The 15,752-nt window shown below is 45.6% G+C and overlaps 1 protein-coding gene across 2 annotated transcripts in view; it reads right to left on the bottom strand.

The window, feature by feature from the left end:
* Positions 1-816: 816 nt before the first annotated feature.
* Positions 817-15,752, bottom strand: part of Insr (insulin receptor) — a 134,388-nt gene continuing 119,452 nt past the window's right edge. Inside the window, exons 14-21 of one of the 2 annotated variants that reach the window (XM_035443202.1) lie at positions 15,517-15,616; positions 13,654-13,721; positions 11,258-11,502; positions 9,769-9,879; positions 9,441-9,600; positions 7,606-7,735; positions 5,257-5,391; positions 817-2,172 (exon numbers count right to left, since the gene is read on the bottom strand). In XM_035443202.1, the coding sequence (XP_035299093.1) occupies positions 1,818-2,172; positions 5,257-5,391; positions 7,606-7,735; positions 9,441-9,600; positions 9,769-9,879; positions 11,258-11,502; positions 13,654-13,721; positions 15,517-15,616 (1,304 nt within the window). In that variant the 3' untranslated portion in view covers positions 817-1,817. Of the gene's footprint in view, positions 2,173-5,256; positions 5,392-7,605; positions 7,736-9,440; positions 9,601-9,768; positions 9,880-11,257; positions 11,503-13,653; positions 13,722-15,516; positions 15,620-15,752 lie in introns of both variants that reach the window. The other variant, XM_027415764.2, reaches the window with a different exon arrangement.

Raw genomic sequence — 15,752 nt, forward strand, 5'->3', positions numbered from 1 at the left:
CCATGGCTGTTTGTTTCTTTTACTTGAGCAGCTGTGGTTTTATGCAACGAGGAGAAGCTGTGGGTTCACAACCTTTCACAAGTTCTTGGCGGTGGGAAGAAAGTCTGAGGTGGTCTCCTCCAAGCTGTAGTCTCTAGCGACTGCAACATAAGCACCTGAGCAATAATAGACTCAGGCACCACACCTGCCCGAGCTGAGGCCCCTGGGCACCAAGAGCAGCTCTGGGGTTTAGTGTGGAGAATAGCCGATGCCCCAAGGGTGGAGGAGACCAACAGCCACCCCAAGGGTACATCTCCTTATATATTGCTTAGTGTTCTCAAAGTCCATCTGTGTCGTTGGTCTTTGGGATGAGTTTGCCGTGTTTATACAATGACTGAGCAACATGTAGGCCTTGAAGAGCTGAGGTACACAAGCAGAGAAAAACCCAGAGATGAACACAGGTGTTCTGAAAGGTCAGCTCAGCTCCAGGTAACCACCAGTGTATCCAAGCAAGAAACATCCAGTCCATCTTGCTAGCAGAACCAGTCAAAAATCCAGTTTCCCATATAGTCCACAAGACCTCACCATGTCCTGAAGGGCTAGCAGCTAATGTGGTATAATTCCCAGAAAAAAAATGTGTGCTTCAAAGACCAAACACAGAGGCCACTCCTGTGTTGTCCTGTCTCCCCACACAGGCAGGTGTGCCCACTACTTCCCCTGCCCCCAAGGAAATAATAACTTATTAGGCTCATGCCAGAGATTCCTTAAGCATTAAATATGTTACAAATATATTCTCAAAACTGTCATCTGACTTCTTTCTACTTCCATGTGTGTGTGTGTGTGTGTGTGTGTGTGTGTGTGTGTGTGTGTGTGTGTGTGTGTCCTTTGTTTTGTTTGGTCTTCCACACACTCTTGATGAATCCAAACCAAACGGTCCTCCCTCAGTTTTGGGAAACACTGTCAAAGGGAGGGAAAGAAGACACCTGAGCAAGACTTCTGACATGACTGAGAAGCTTTTCTGGAGGGCACAGACGCTGAGTTAATGAAGAGGAAAGACAAGGTGAGATCACCCACTCCAAACGGCAGGAGCTTCATGAGCCAATTCCCCAAGCATCAGTCCAGATACTATTTTACACACACACACACACACAAACAACCCCCACCCCACCCCACTCTGTGATCTCTAGCCTGGACACAACACACACACAAACACACACAGGCGTGTACACGAGCCCACGCTTAGGACTACACACCCTTTCCCAAAATAAAATATGAAAGCAGCAGCTATTGGTCAATTTGAGGAACTGATTTTGTGAATGAGAAAAAAAACAACTAAAATAAAATAAAATCCTCTCAGATTAATGAAACCTTCTCAAGCCCAACCCTGCAAAGCATGTAATTCTACAACAGGGCTCTGCAAGTTGGGTTTTTCTTTTTTCTGTCTGTCTCTCCTTTGCTTTCCGACTCGTGCTCCATAAATAAATTCTGTCTTTGACAACTAACTGTAACTCAGACACTAGCAAGAAAACAGGTGCATTCTTTCAGTCTATGAAGAAAACAACAACAACAACAAATCCTGGTTTGAAACCGTGGATGGGAGGGGCGTAGCCGTGGAAAGTCCAACCCCTCTAGGTTCACAGTTAGCCCTCCACAGGCTGGGGGGGTTGGCAATCACACGTGTGTATACTTAGGTCAAAAGACAAACAGAAACGTGTATGAACTATCTCTGAGCTCAGTTTCACATCTGGGTGGAGTCCTGATAATCCTGAGTTTCCTGGAGGCGGTCAAACTAGAGAAGAGTTTTAAAAAAGAGAGAATTCTTCCCCAAGCAGGTGCTGTTAGGAAGGGTTGGACCTGGGCAGGGTGAGCACGCGCCCGTTCTTCTTGCCCCCGTTCATGTGGGTGTACGGGATGTGTTCGTCATAGGTCCGTTTAATGCTCAGAGAGGACCCTCCCTCCCGGCACCCAGCCTCTTCCCTATGACAGTGAGAGGACCCATCCAAGGGGACATTCTCCATGTCCTCAAACTCCATCTCCAGCTCCTCGCTCTCAGGAGCCTTGTTCTCTTCGCTGTAGAAGAAGGAAACTTCTGGAAAGCTCGGGTGGAGGTCATCCTTGAGCAGGTTGACAATTTCCAGGAAGGTTGGCCTCATCTTGGGGTTGAACTGCCAGCACATGCGCATCAGGTCCGTGCTGTGGGGACAGGAACCAGCGTGGATGAGACTCGATGTGCAGCCAAGCATTCCCTCCTACCCCGCCCCCTTACACATCCAAGTAGTAATAGTCGTCGCCTTGGCTGTGGCTGCACATATGACAGGCAAGGCTGGACTGACAATTCTAGTGGGACTGGAAGACAGTTTTGAAAAGCAAGCTGACAAAACCTGGTAGGGCAGGCCTGTCGTCCCAGCTACTTGGGAGGCTAGGGTAGGACGACTATAAATTCAAGGCCTGCCAAGTTGGACATTCCGACCAACCTGGGCAACTTAGTGAGGACAGGGCTTCAGAATAAATATACAAGAAGGGACAGTGCTCAATGGAGGAAGAGGGAGGGCAGAGTAAAAGAGAAGGGGAAATGGAAAGGAAATGGAAGGAGAAGGGAGGAGAAGGAAGGGGAGGGAAGGGAAGGGGAGGAGAAAATAACATCATGAAGCTGTCAACTGGGAAAGAGCCCCAACTGAAGAAAGTTGGGGTTTGGTTGAACTGTGAGCATGCCCATGGGGGATGTCTTGAGTGTCCATTGATGTTGGAAGATCTCGCTCTTTGTGGATAGCACTATACCCTGGGCAGGAGCTCCTAAACTTCATGAGAATGAGGAAAGCAAGCTGAGAACAAACAAGCAAGGATCACACACTTATCTCTCTCTGCTCGTACCAGCAAATGTGATGTGACTAGCTGCTTCCTACTTTGACTTGCCTACCAGTTATCCAAATCAGCCCTTCCTCCCCTAAATTTCTTTTGATCAGGTTTTACCATGACAACAGAGATAAAACAAGGACAGAAACTGGACAGTCATTGTATTGTTCTTCATTCATCACCTTACACATCCCTAGTCTCCGGTGCCTCAGGAGTGGTGTGCTTCACTCCCGCCTGGAGCTGCTTGCTGAGTCCTGGCTGTACCTAACAGTCATTCTAGGCTTACAGACACTTCGGGGCTGGTGTCCTTGAGTCTTGGCATTTAAAGCTATATGGGCTGAAGACAAACAGCCCACTTCTCATATGTCAAAAGAAAATGTCAAAAGAGCCTTAGTCATAGAACCAGCCTGGTGGGCTATGCAGTATTTGTAGGACTGAGGTACACTAGTGCATAACATCACACAAGAGTCAGATCCTTGTCCTTACAGGTTCCTCAAGAGCCCCAGGCTTCTACTTTACTCAGCCCCAAAAGCACTCTGAACAGGAGCAAAGGGCTTGCATTTTCATTTTGACCTTCTCCTTTCTCCCATGTAACTTGTCCTGAAACAAATTTCAGACCAAATCTGGCCCCCTGCATGTGTTTATAAAGTTTTATTATCACAGGGTATTGAGCTGATTCTTAGATGCCCTCCAAAAACTGAGCTGTTGATGCATCAGTGTTTTGAGGTAGCGCTCTGGGGAAGTGATTGGACCTGGAGGGTACTAAGCTAGTCAATGGATGGAAGAAACTATCAATGGAGCACGAGAACGCTAAGAGGAAGGAAGGGCCTTGTTGGAGGAAGTAGGTCACTGGAGGAATGTATCTCTGAAGTATATTTTACCTCCAGCCTCAGTCCTGATCTCTTCCTACCCCTTGATCTTCTGCCTCACCAGAGCTCTAAGCAGTTGAGTGAGCATGGATTGACATGGAAACTGTGAGCCACAATAAGTCTTTCTTCCTTTAAGCCAAATTTCTCAGGTATTTCCTAACAGCTAACGCACACACATGTTCCCATCCATGTATCTATGCAATGCCTATGACTGTATTCAAGGTACAACTGCATAAGACCAACATGCTGTCAATATTTATCATACAGCCTTTAGGGAAGGGTTGTGAACCTCTGCCCTGGGGCTTAGTTTCCTTTCCAGGTGCTATGATGACAAAACACCAATAAAAGACACCTGGGGAGACAGGTTAATTTTAGCTCCCAATTCCAGGCTGCAGTCCACCAGGGTAGGTAAATGAAGGCAGCAGGAACTTAAAGCAGCTAGTTCCATCACATGTACTGTCAAGAGCAGACAGAAAATGAATGTGGGCATGCCTGCTCAGCTTGCTTTCTCCGCTTTACACAGGTCTCGTCCTAAGAAATGGTGCCACCTATAGTGGGATGGTAGGTGACATCAACTAACATAATCAAGACAATCCCCCACAGACATGCCCACAGACCTATGTTACCCAGACAACCTGTCAGTGATATACTTTCCTACCAGTGACAAACTGGTGTGGTTAGGAAAGGGCCTTGATAAGGCAATGATCAGAAAACTGACTGTGAAGAGAAACCTAGAAAGACAAGACAAACGCAACCATGTACATGAAGACACAGATACGGTTATGATTCTTTGATATGCAAGGTTGAGAGATGGCTTGGTCAGTAAGCGTTTGCCCCTCAAGCCTGAGTTAGGTCCTCAGAACCAACATAAAACATGTACACATTTGCAATCCCAGCTGGAGGGAGGGGGAGGTAGGAGGATCCTGAATCAGTGAAACACCTATGAAAAAGGCTCTGTCTCAGTGGAGGTCAAGGGCACTTCTGAGAATGATGCCCAAACTGGTCCTCTGGTCTCCACACATGTATGCACAAGTGCACTAAAAAAACAACCAAGGGGTTAAAGACATGAGTCTGTGGTTAAGAGCACTTGCTCCTCTTGAAGATTACCCAGGTTTAGCTCCCAGCACCCATGTGTGGGTTCACAACCACCTGTAATTCTGGGTCCAGGGGATATAACAAACACCCTCTTCTGGTGTCCTTGGGCACCGGGCATGAAGTTATGCACATACATGCATACATGAAAACACTCATATAACTAAGACTAAAAATTTATGCAAATGTATACATGTAGACTGCATGGCACATGCAGAGGCATAAATGTATGCAAACATAAGCAGATATGTGGGCACATGTAAAAATGTAAGTGTGCATCAAAATGCAATATGCAAATATAAGCCTTTATGTAAAGGCATGTATTACAAACATACATGTGGGCATAAGGCTTGCAAACCCAACCCACACATATACACCTGGGACAATCAGACACAAAACATATATAAATTGCAAAGCCTTTTGAATGAACTCCTCACACTCCCCACCTCTTCTCTATACTTACAGTCTCTCAGGACAATTATCAGGTGGCTCCAGATAGCCTCCATCCATGACAAATTTCAACACCTGTTCATTAGACAGGCCTTGGTAAGGTTGCTCAGCCAGGCTGGTGATTTCCCAAAGGACCACCCCAAAGGACCTGCCAATGACAATTGAGAGAAGTTAGCAAAGAAGCCAATGAACACACACACACACACACACACACACACACACACACACACACACACACACACACACGCCATCTCTCTCTTAAATACATTCATCTATACCTCTTTTGGCTTACTAGAACTTGTTTGGCCAACTTCCCTCAGTGATAGACAACAAACTGAAACAAAATCCTTCCTCCCCAAGTTGCTTTATTTATTTATTTATTTATTTATTTATTTATCTACTTACCTACTTACTTACGATAAAAACAAGACAGGAAACTACAACAGAAATGTTGACTTCTGGGCTAGGAAAGTGCTCAGAAGTGGATAAGCACAAGGACCTGAGTTCTGAACCCCAGAACCTGCCATTCTACCCACACCCTATAACACACACACACACACACACACACACACACACACACACACACACACTGACAGACTGAAGCAATAGCTCAGTTGTCAAAGTGCTTTCCACAAAAGCATGATTCCCAAAACCAATGTAAAGAGCTGGATGTTCAGGCCAGGTCAGCAAGGTGTCTCAGTGGGCAAAGGCTCTTGCTTGTTGGGCCTAAAAGGCTCAGATGTGAGGCCCAGTGTAACCTCCTGAGCCTGGCTAGAATTTGGCGACCTGTCTCTGGTCTGTAACCTCCACATGGGGGTGACTCAACAAGGCCTGATGTAAGACTGCCCCCTGCCTAGCTACTTGCCAGTTTGGTGGAATAATATTGGCCCTTACTCCTCACCTTACCCCACCCTAAGATTCCCATCCCCAACCTCAACCCTATATAAGTTCCTCTGTTGGAATAAAAGGAGATCCTGCTTCAACAAGTCTCCCAACTCAGTGTGTGTTTCTCCCTGGTAACTGGGGGGGGTCTGAATTGTTGACACTCTCCATCCCACTCAGCCCTGGGAAGAGACCCGCTGGACTGGCCCTTCCCAGCCCTACATGCTGGAGGACCCGGCACTTGCTGCCAAGCCTAATGACCTGAGTTCGATCCCAAGGACCCATATAGTGGGAAGGGAGAACTGACTCCTATACGTGGTCCTTTGGCCTCCAAACATGTGCTGAGGCATGTTCCCCAACACACACACACACACACACACACACACACACACACACACACACACACACCTATCTATGTGTGAGCGTGTGTGTTTTGTTTAAAGCAGAGCTAACTGGGGAGATGACCCAGTGGCTCATGTGCTCAACCCACAAGTCTCAGGATAGAAGTTCAAATCACCAGGTAGGCATAGTAACCTAGTTGTAATTCCAGTCTCAGAAGGTAGCAACAAGGGATCCCTAGAGCAAGCTGGCTAACAAGAGTAGCCATTGCATCTTGACTAGCTCTGGCTTTGATTGACAGACCCTGCCTCAGTGAATAAAGTGGAAGAGCAGTCAAAGATAATTTCCAATATCAAGCTCAGACCTCTGCATGCATGAACACACACATGAATGCACACTTGGTGTGCACACACAGGTAAACAATCATACACACACACACACACATGAAAATGGGGGGTGGGAGGAAGCTGGGCGTGGTGGTGAGCACTTGTAATCCCAGCACAGGGGAGACAGAGACAGGAGGATCACTGACCCCAAACCTAGCCAACTTAGCAAATTTCAGGCCAGTGAGAGACATTGTTTTAAAAAACAAGGTATGGCACCTGAGAAGGAACTCTGCCCAAGCTGTCATCTGCCTTCCACATGGACACATATGCATGCACTGTTGTGGGATATGTGTACACTGTGTGAAGACGTATTGCTGTGATTGGTGTAATAAAGAGCTGAACAGGCAATAGCTAGGCAGGATTTCTGGGGAGAGAAGAGGAAACAGGTGGTGCAAGATGGAAGAGAGGTAACGCCATATGATAGAACGTAGATTAATATAAGTGGGTAAGAGCTAGGTAGGAACGAGCCTAAGCTACAGGCTGAGCTCTCTGGGTCATTATTTGGCAGCTGGCTAGTGGGACAGAGAAAGACTCCTTACAGTATACAAATGAGTGTGCATACAAAAATAAATTCTTCTAAAACTATTCTCAATCAATACATAATGGCAGACAGGTAAAAGAACCAGAAAGAACCATGTTCATTTCAGCATGTGAAAGGCAGGCTTCCCTCTACCGCCTCCTGCTGACCACATTAGTAGGACTCCTGCAGGAGTTCAAAGCCAGTACAGACATCCACCCAGGCATGCATGACTCACCACATATCAGAAGAAGCGGTAAAGACTCCATCCTTCAAGGACTCAGGTGACATCCACCGCACAGGCAGCAGGCCCTTGCCCCCTTTCCGATAGTAATCTGTCTCGTAGATATCCCTCGTCATTCCAAAGTCTGACAACAAACAGTTCATATGTTTTTCAGTTCATCAATCTAACATCTCGAGTGCTCCATCCCTCACAGCACCACTAGATGGGGTAGGCGAATTCACCAAGAGGGGATAATGGGGCTTTACCTGAGGCTGTAGATGGAGAACAGGGGCTCCCATGTAAAGGAAGGGGAAAAGAGGTCCCAAGTGATAAAGAACCAACAGTCTGGCCTGAACCTCTCATCTACCCACTCTTCATCCTACTCCTTCCCCAGTATCCCAAACAGACCTTTTCCCTTTTTCCAGACAAACTGCTGCTTCCCTAACTCAGCTACTCATCCAAAAGCCAAAAGTTGGGGGTCTTCTTTTTACCCTGCCTTTGGCTCATCCCCCCAAACAGTGGGCCACCAAGCCTTTCTGCCTCTACATCTCTGTCCAATGCATCTCACTTCTCATTGCCTTTTCACAATCCAGGTTCCCCTCCAACTCTCCCCTGTGCATCCTCCAACATGGCAACATCCCACTACACAGGGTGGCTATGTGAGCAGAATCAAATTCACGCCCCTTCCTGTTCCCATTGCTTTTGTCTCTTTGCTTTTGGAGACAGTCTCACATATTCCAGGATCACCTTGGACTTTCTATGTCACTGAGAATGACACTGAGCTTTTTGATCTTCCTGCCTCTACCTCCCCAAGTGTCGGGATACATGCATCAGCACACCTAGGTTTTGGGGGGATTGTTGTTAATGTAGAAGGCCTTTAGGATCATAAGTAAAGAATCATGTCCCATCTTCCTTCATATAGTCCATACAGGATAATGTCTTTGTGTCACATTCCTGCACGACTCCCATTCTTGTGTAGAAGAATATCTCTTGGAATCACACATTGGTTCACCTCCCTACCTGCTCCCATATAATGTTTGTGTGTGGGGGGGGGGTCTTGTGAGATCTTCATGGGACCTTGCCTCTCCCTGATTCTCACTGGTTTTGTAGATGAGAGGCAAGTCCTGTGAGTTAGGAAGTTGTTTCATGCCTGCTTCTTGGCTTTCAGCTCAGCATCACATCTCACTGTCCTGGGCCCTTGTCCTATCCACACACCCCAGCCAGACATCTAGGCACTTGGCATCTGCTCCTGCTGTCTCCTTCTGCATTCTCTGGCTCAACCTTCAGTCTTGTACTAAGAAGTGATAACTGTCACCTCCACACAGGCTGGAGTCACCTGAGAGGAAAGCTTCTATTAAAGAATCACCTAGACCAGATGGGCATGTATATAGGGCATATATATCAATCTTGATTGATACACAGCCCACTGTGGGCAGAACCATTTCCTTGGCTATACTCCTGGGCTATATGTGAAAGCCGGTAAAGTACAAGCCAGAGCAAACCACCAAGCAGCATTCTTCCATGATTTCTGCTTCAAGTTCCTTCCCTGACTTCCCTCAATGATAGACAACAAGCTGACACAAACTCCTTCCTCCCCAAGTTGCTTTACTATTTATTTATTTATTTGTTTGTTTGTTTATTTATTTATCTACTTACCTACTTACTTATGATAAAAACAAACAGGAAACTACAACAGAAATGTTGACTTCTGGGCTAGGAAAGTGCTCAGAAGTGGATAAGCACAAGGACCTGAGTTCTGAACCCCAGAACCTGCCATTCTACCCATACCCTATAACACACACACACACACACACACACACACACTGTCACTAAAGAATTCCCAAACACACCTCCAATTTTGACGGTAAAGTCATGAGCAACCATGCAATTTCGAGCTGCCAGGTCCCGGTGCACAAACTTCTTGGCATTCAAGTATGCCATGCCATCGGCAATTTCTGCTGTCATCTGAATCATTTCTTGCAAGGTAGGGGGAGGACGGCCCGGGTTATTCTAAAGTCAAAACATGGGTTGTAATTAGGTCTCTGCTGCCATCTAAATCACGTTTTTCAAGGTAAGGGGAGAGTAGCCAGGGTTACAAAGTCAAAATATGGGTTTGCACTTAGAGAGGTTGGTACACGTAAGAGCAGGGGCCCTACTAGAGACCTAGAGGCAGCTCACCTCAGCATCCGGTCGCAGAGAACGGAGGTGACTCTTCAGGTCTCCATGAGCCATCAATTCCATCACCACCAATGTTGGCTGGCCCTTGGACACTACCCCAAGGAGGCGGACCTGCAGAGCAAACATGGAGGTGATTCATAGAGGGTCCAGGTATTATTTCAGCCCACCATGGACTCTCTTATCTGGTGCCCACAATACATAGGCCACCCCGTGCCTGGATGAAGCATGGCCAGCCCTGGTACGGAGAAGCAAACAGACCCACTCATGTATATGGGCATCCCAAGCAAATCTCACCCACTTGATGTTCCTCGATGTATGAACCATGTTCTTACTGCCAGACCTTTGCAGTTCCTGCTCTCCCTGGCCTGTCCCCTCTCGTGTATACATGGTTCAGTCTCACATCCTTTAAGACTTTGCTCAAATACACTCCACAGTCCTCTTCCTCTCTCTTTTTCAATGTCTCCTAGTATTTTCCCCCTAACATGCCATTCACACATCTAGTTGGGGAACTGTCCTCCCTGCAATAGAGTATCTAAAAGGGAGGTCAGGAATCTGCTTCAACATCAGAAAGACCAGGGCATGCATGTACGAGCTAATACACAGCAATTTCTTCTGAATTGGAGCATTCCACCCTGAAGGGGGAAGTAGACAATTGACAAGTCTAAGAAAGTTCCTAAAATTTATAAGATTCCCAAGACCACCACCACCCCTTTCCAAGGTTATATGAATAGTAAAATTCTACAAAGAATGGATTCTCAATCACTCTAGATACCTGCAAGTTGTGCAGAGAGCTCTGAGATTCCAGTTTTCATGAGTTATCACCCATGCTAGGGTGGGCTTTTTGGAGCTTCAGCTACCTATGCACATGGTCCATGCTCCTATAAGTAAATCCATATTCTTGCAAGTTACAATAAACTCATTGGTTCACCAAGTAGAATTCTAATGGAATTCTTTCTTTGGTTTGTCATGAATACCCAATCAGAGGTGAATAAATTTTGTTCACCTCTCTGCAGTAGAAGTCATATAAAAGGGGCCCCTAAATATGCCTGATAAAGATAAAAGAACACAAGGCTCAACAAGAAATAAAGAGCCCACTCTGGGAACAGAAAGGCAGGGAATGTTTACTTTTGGCTTCAGGGAGAAGCAAGAATGGGTACAAAGGGGGTGGTCTTCCATGTGGTTAAGGGTTGCAGGGAAGCCAAGAAGAGGAAAGAAATGTAATACAAAAAAAAAATCAATGGGAAAGTCTGAAAAGCAAAGGAAGATTCTAGAAAGTGACAGAAGAGTTACAGAGTTTGATTCTAGGCAAGCTGGGAAAAATGAGGTGGAGCAGGGAGATGTCACCTCCCTACCTCTTTAGGATGGATGGCTTAACAGGATGGAGGGTGAGCATCAGTCTACACCCAGTTTCCTGGGCAGCTCCAGGGAGTGGAGGCAAGTTAACAAGGAGCATGAAAGGAAGCCTCTGTCCCATCCCAGTCAGACTCACCACATGATGGCAGGTGAATCCCTTCATGACCGATGCCTCGTTGAGGAACTCAATTCGTTCTCGGAGACTGGCTGACTCATTGACAGTCTTCACTGCAACTCGTGTCTCTGCCTCACCCTTGATGATATCCTTGGCATTGCCTTCATACACCATACCAAAGGATCCCTGGCCCAGCTCTCGTAGGAGGGTGATCTTCTCTCGAGGCACCTCCCACTCATCCGGCACGTACACAGAAGAAGGAAACACTACTTTTCACTTATCTACACAGCATTCTCAGTCAGTCTCTTAAAGGCCCCCAGATACCTCCCACCATAACTTTTTCTTGAGCTACATACAAATATTCACTCATCCTGCAACTCAACACTTCTGCTGGTTATTGGGTATACAACCCAGAACAGGACAAGCTTGCGCCACCATCAAGGAGATGACAGAAGCTACAGAATGAGTGACAGCTAGTACAGGATCCTGCTTAGGAAACACTAAGGTGATCCTGCATTCCCATATTTCCTGCCTTGACTCCAGACCCTGCTACTGGATAATGTCTCTTCTAGTGATGGTTAATACTATGAATGCCATAGAATCTAGACTCACCCAGGAGACAAAGCCTTGCGAATGTCTATGGAGGAAGCTTTTAGATGAAGTTAATTAAAGTATAAAGACCCACACTAAATGTGACAGATCATCCCATAGGCTGGAATTCTGGACTGAATAAAAAATTCGAAAGGGAGTTGAGCAATTGCCACTCTCTTATTCCTGACTCCGGAAGCAATGTGACCAGTTGCTGAGACTTCTGCTCCATAAGGAACTGCACCCTCAAACTCTGAGCCAAAATGAACCCTTTCTCCACTAAGTTGCCCTTGTCAAGTGTTCTATAACAGTAATGACTAAAAATAATTTAGAAGTTTCCCTATGGAGACGAATGAACAAGTGCCAACGAAATGATGGGAAGGCTAAAATAGACTGGGGGAAAAATTGTCCACAATGCTTAGCAATCCTTCCTAGATTCTTAGAAATCCTTCCTAGATTCTCTGTCCCCACTCCCCGAGCTCCTTCATGGTCTTCTGATTCTTCTCAGTCCATAGGACTCAGCAAGAAGATGCCCTGTCACCCACCTTTAGTGTTAGGAACCCACAGGGCATGCTAGAGAAGGGCACCGGGCAAGAGACCACACAGAGGGAGAGACTTAGCTAGCTGTAGCTGTGGCTTCTCCTTAGGACCACCCAGCCTGCTAATCAACACACAAGTGAGAAGGTCTGTCCAAGGTAACAACCTACAGGCCCAATACATTCATGTCTTGAAAGTCAAATTTTGATTGTATTACATGAGGAACTTCAAAGAAAACATGCCAAATTATGAAACTCTTGAGAAATAGGCATGCCTTCCCTCTAGAGGTCACTCACTGTCCTTAGGGACAGTTAGGAGTGGAGTGAGTGTCAATACTAAATTCCCGCCATCAGCATCAGTTCACACTCAGCAACCACCACCAACAAATGTCTCCCTAGACTCACCTAGCCCCTACCTGCCCCTCCTATCTTCATTTCTTTACTGTCTGTGCACGCTCACGCGCGTGCGTGTGTGTGTGTGTGTGTGTGTGTGTGTGTGTGTGTGTACATACACACATATATGCATACACACACACACATATATATATATGTATATATATATATATATATATATTTGTGGGGGGGCATGCATTTATGTGCAAGTACACATATGTGCTCATGCACATGAAAGTCAGAGGCTGACATCAAGTGTCTTCCTTGATCACTCTCTACCTTCCTTTTTTGAGGCATGATCTCTCGCTGAACCTAGAGCTTATAGATTAAGCCAAGCTGACTTGGACTGAGCCCCATGTCTCTGCTTCACCTGTACAGAAATGGCAGGTACATATCACAGCACCCAGACTTTTACACAGACACTATGGGTCATACTCAGTCCTCAGGTGTGGTCAGTAACATTTTACCCACTGAGTTATCTCCCAGTGTTATTATCTCCCCTTCTCTTCCCTTAGTATCCTATCATAGCTTCTAATTCCTACCTTCTCAGCAAGGATGACAAATTTTGTGATGGGTTTCTGGCCCTGACTTTGACATACTCCTATGTGGCACAAGGTTTTTAGTGTCACACTCCAGCCTGAAGATCACAAGTGAGTGATATCAACCCACCCAAGCAGGTCCAGATAACAGACCTAACATCCCAAAGCAGCAGGGTCTCTGCAGCAGGGGCAGATGGGCAATTTCAACACTCTAGGGGGCTTCTCCCAGTCTCTCTGGTATGGTTTCTCCTCCTCCTTGTGATGCTAAACCAACCCTCAGATCTGACTTAACAGTGTGGCATATTTCTATGCCACTCAGGGCAGGATTTGGCTTCCCACAAAAAAAGGAAGTGGTACTCACCATCACTGGCACTGAGGTACTCAGGGTTTGAAGATGCATACAATGGTCCCATTGGTCCATCCGGCTGCCTAGAGGAGGAAAAGACAGACATACCAGTCTGAGCATGCCATGGCATTCTAGACACTAGAAATAGGCAAACGCTACACATCATGAATGGATTCGTTGTTCTACATTTTGTCCAATATAGAGAAAATGAGAGACAAAATGTTAGTTAATTAGTGTCCAGGTTAGCCCTCATTGTCAACCTGAATCAGCCTAGAGTCACCTAAGAGGAGACACCTCAATTGAGGAAGTGCCTAGATCAGGTTAGTCTGTGGACATGTCTAAGAGGGTATGTTTTGTTAAATAATAATACAGGAACACCCAGCCCACTGTACAGGATAGCATCACCCCTCGGCAGGTAGTCTTGGGCTATATGAGAAAGCAAGCTGAGCAGGAGCCAGTGAAACAGGAAGCAAACCTTCCTCCATGGTTTCTGCTTCAAGTTCCTACTTAAGTGACTACCCTGACTGTGACCTGTAAGTATAAACTAAAATAAACCTTTCTTTCCCAGATTGCTTTAAGTAAGAGTGTTTTATCATAGCAACAGAAAGGAACCTAGAACAATAAAGCACACTGAATTAAAAAATATGTCAGTTCTGCAATGATAACATGAGAAATGACACAAAACACTGCTCTGCCCCTGTTTAAAAATTACCTGATTTGACAAAGGTATTGCTTGTAGTTTTCAAATATGTATGTCTCATTTAATTTCTGTCTGACTCTTGGGGAGGAAATGAAGCTAAGGCATACATGTAGATGGGGTAGCGCACACCTGTAATCCTAGCATTTGGGAGGCTGAGACAGGAAGTTCACAAGTTCAAGGACAACCTTGGCTATACGGCAAGACCCTGCCTGAGAAAGACAGAGCAAATACTGAACTGGACATCATTGGGTTAAGCAAAATAATCCAGATTCAGGAAGACAAAAATAGCTATAACATATCTACATAACAGTAGATCGGGGACTAGGAGGAGAGAGGGAGAGGTTCAAGGGAGGGCAGATGGTAGAACAAGAGGGTAACGGGATAAAGACAAAATGGTGCATAATTTCTTTCATATATATGTAAATTATATATGTGAATACGTGCATGCCTCTGTGTGTGTGTGTGTGGTGTGTGTGTGATATATGTAACAGGCAAAGAGAAAGGGATTGGAGGAGGAGGAGCAAGGGAGGGCATATATAAGGAAATATAGTGATATGTATGTATAAAAACATCATAATGAAACCCATTATTCTGTAAGCTATCTAAAACAGTAAAACAAAACACAAGCCAACCAATGTTTATGCTTCATTGTGGCATGAATACGAAATGACCAAACATGAAATGTGTGAGTACTCGGTCCCTCTGTGGAGCTGTTTTGGAAGCTTATAGAATTTTTAGGAGGTGGAGCCGTGATGAGAAAGTGTGTCACTGAGGAAGGGCTTTGAAGTTTACCAGCCCAGGCCCACTCTCTGTTCTCTCTCTATTTCCTGGGTTCGGATGAATTGTGAATGACTAGCCTCTCACTCCTGTAACCGGGTCATGCTTGGGTTATACTTCCTCATCAGTTATGACCCCAGATTGGCTGCAGATATTAAGCTCTGGGTAAAAATATATCAATGAAAGCATGCAGGGAAAATCATCGAGCTAGAGGGGATTTGTAATCAACAGTAAATTATAGTATTACACAGTAAACTTACTACCATGAGTAGCATATAGCACAGCTATATGAGTCAAACATACAAGAAACTTAGCTCTGTCTAATTCAGTATTCATGTTGTTCTCTTTTTTGTTTGTTTTATCCCCAAGAGAGTCAGTTGCCAGCATATAACCTTGCTCACCTCTTTCTCAGGAACAGATAAATACTTCCAATCACAACACTGAAGAGGAAGACAAAGATGAGAGGCCCGATGATAATTTTGGCAATATTTGATGGGACATCTACTGCAACAGAAAAACAAAACGTATTGATAGTAAGAATTACACCATTAAACACTGACTGTTGTTATCTCAGCATCTGGTGTTGGGGTAGAAACTGAGGCAGGAGAATCGTGGGTTCAAGACCACCCTGGGCTAT

This window comes from Cricetulus griseus, chromosome 4, assembly GCF_003668045.3.
Source record: "Cricetulus griseus strain 17A/GY chromosome 4, alternate assembly CriGri-PICRH-1.0, whole genome shotgun sequence".
Classification (NCBI taxonomy): Eukaryota; Metazoa; Chordata; class Mammalia; order Rodentia; family Cricetidae; genus Cricetulus; species Cricetulus griseus.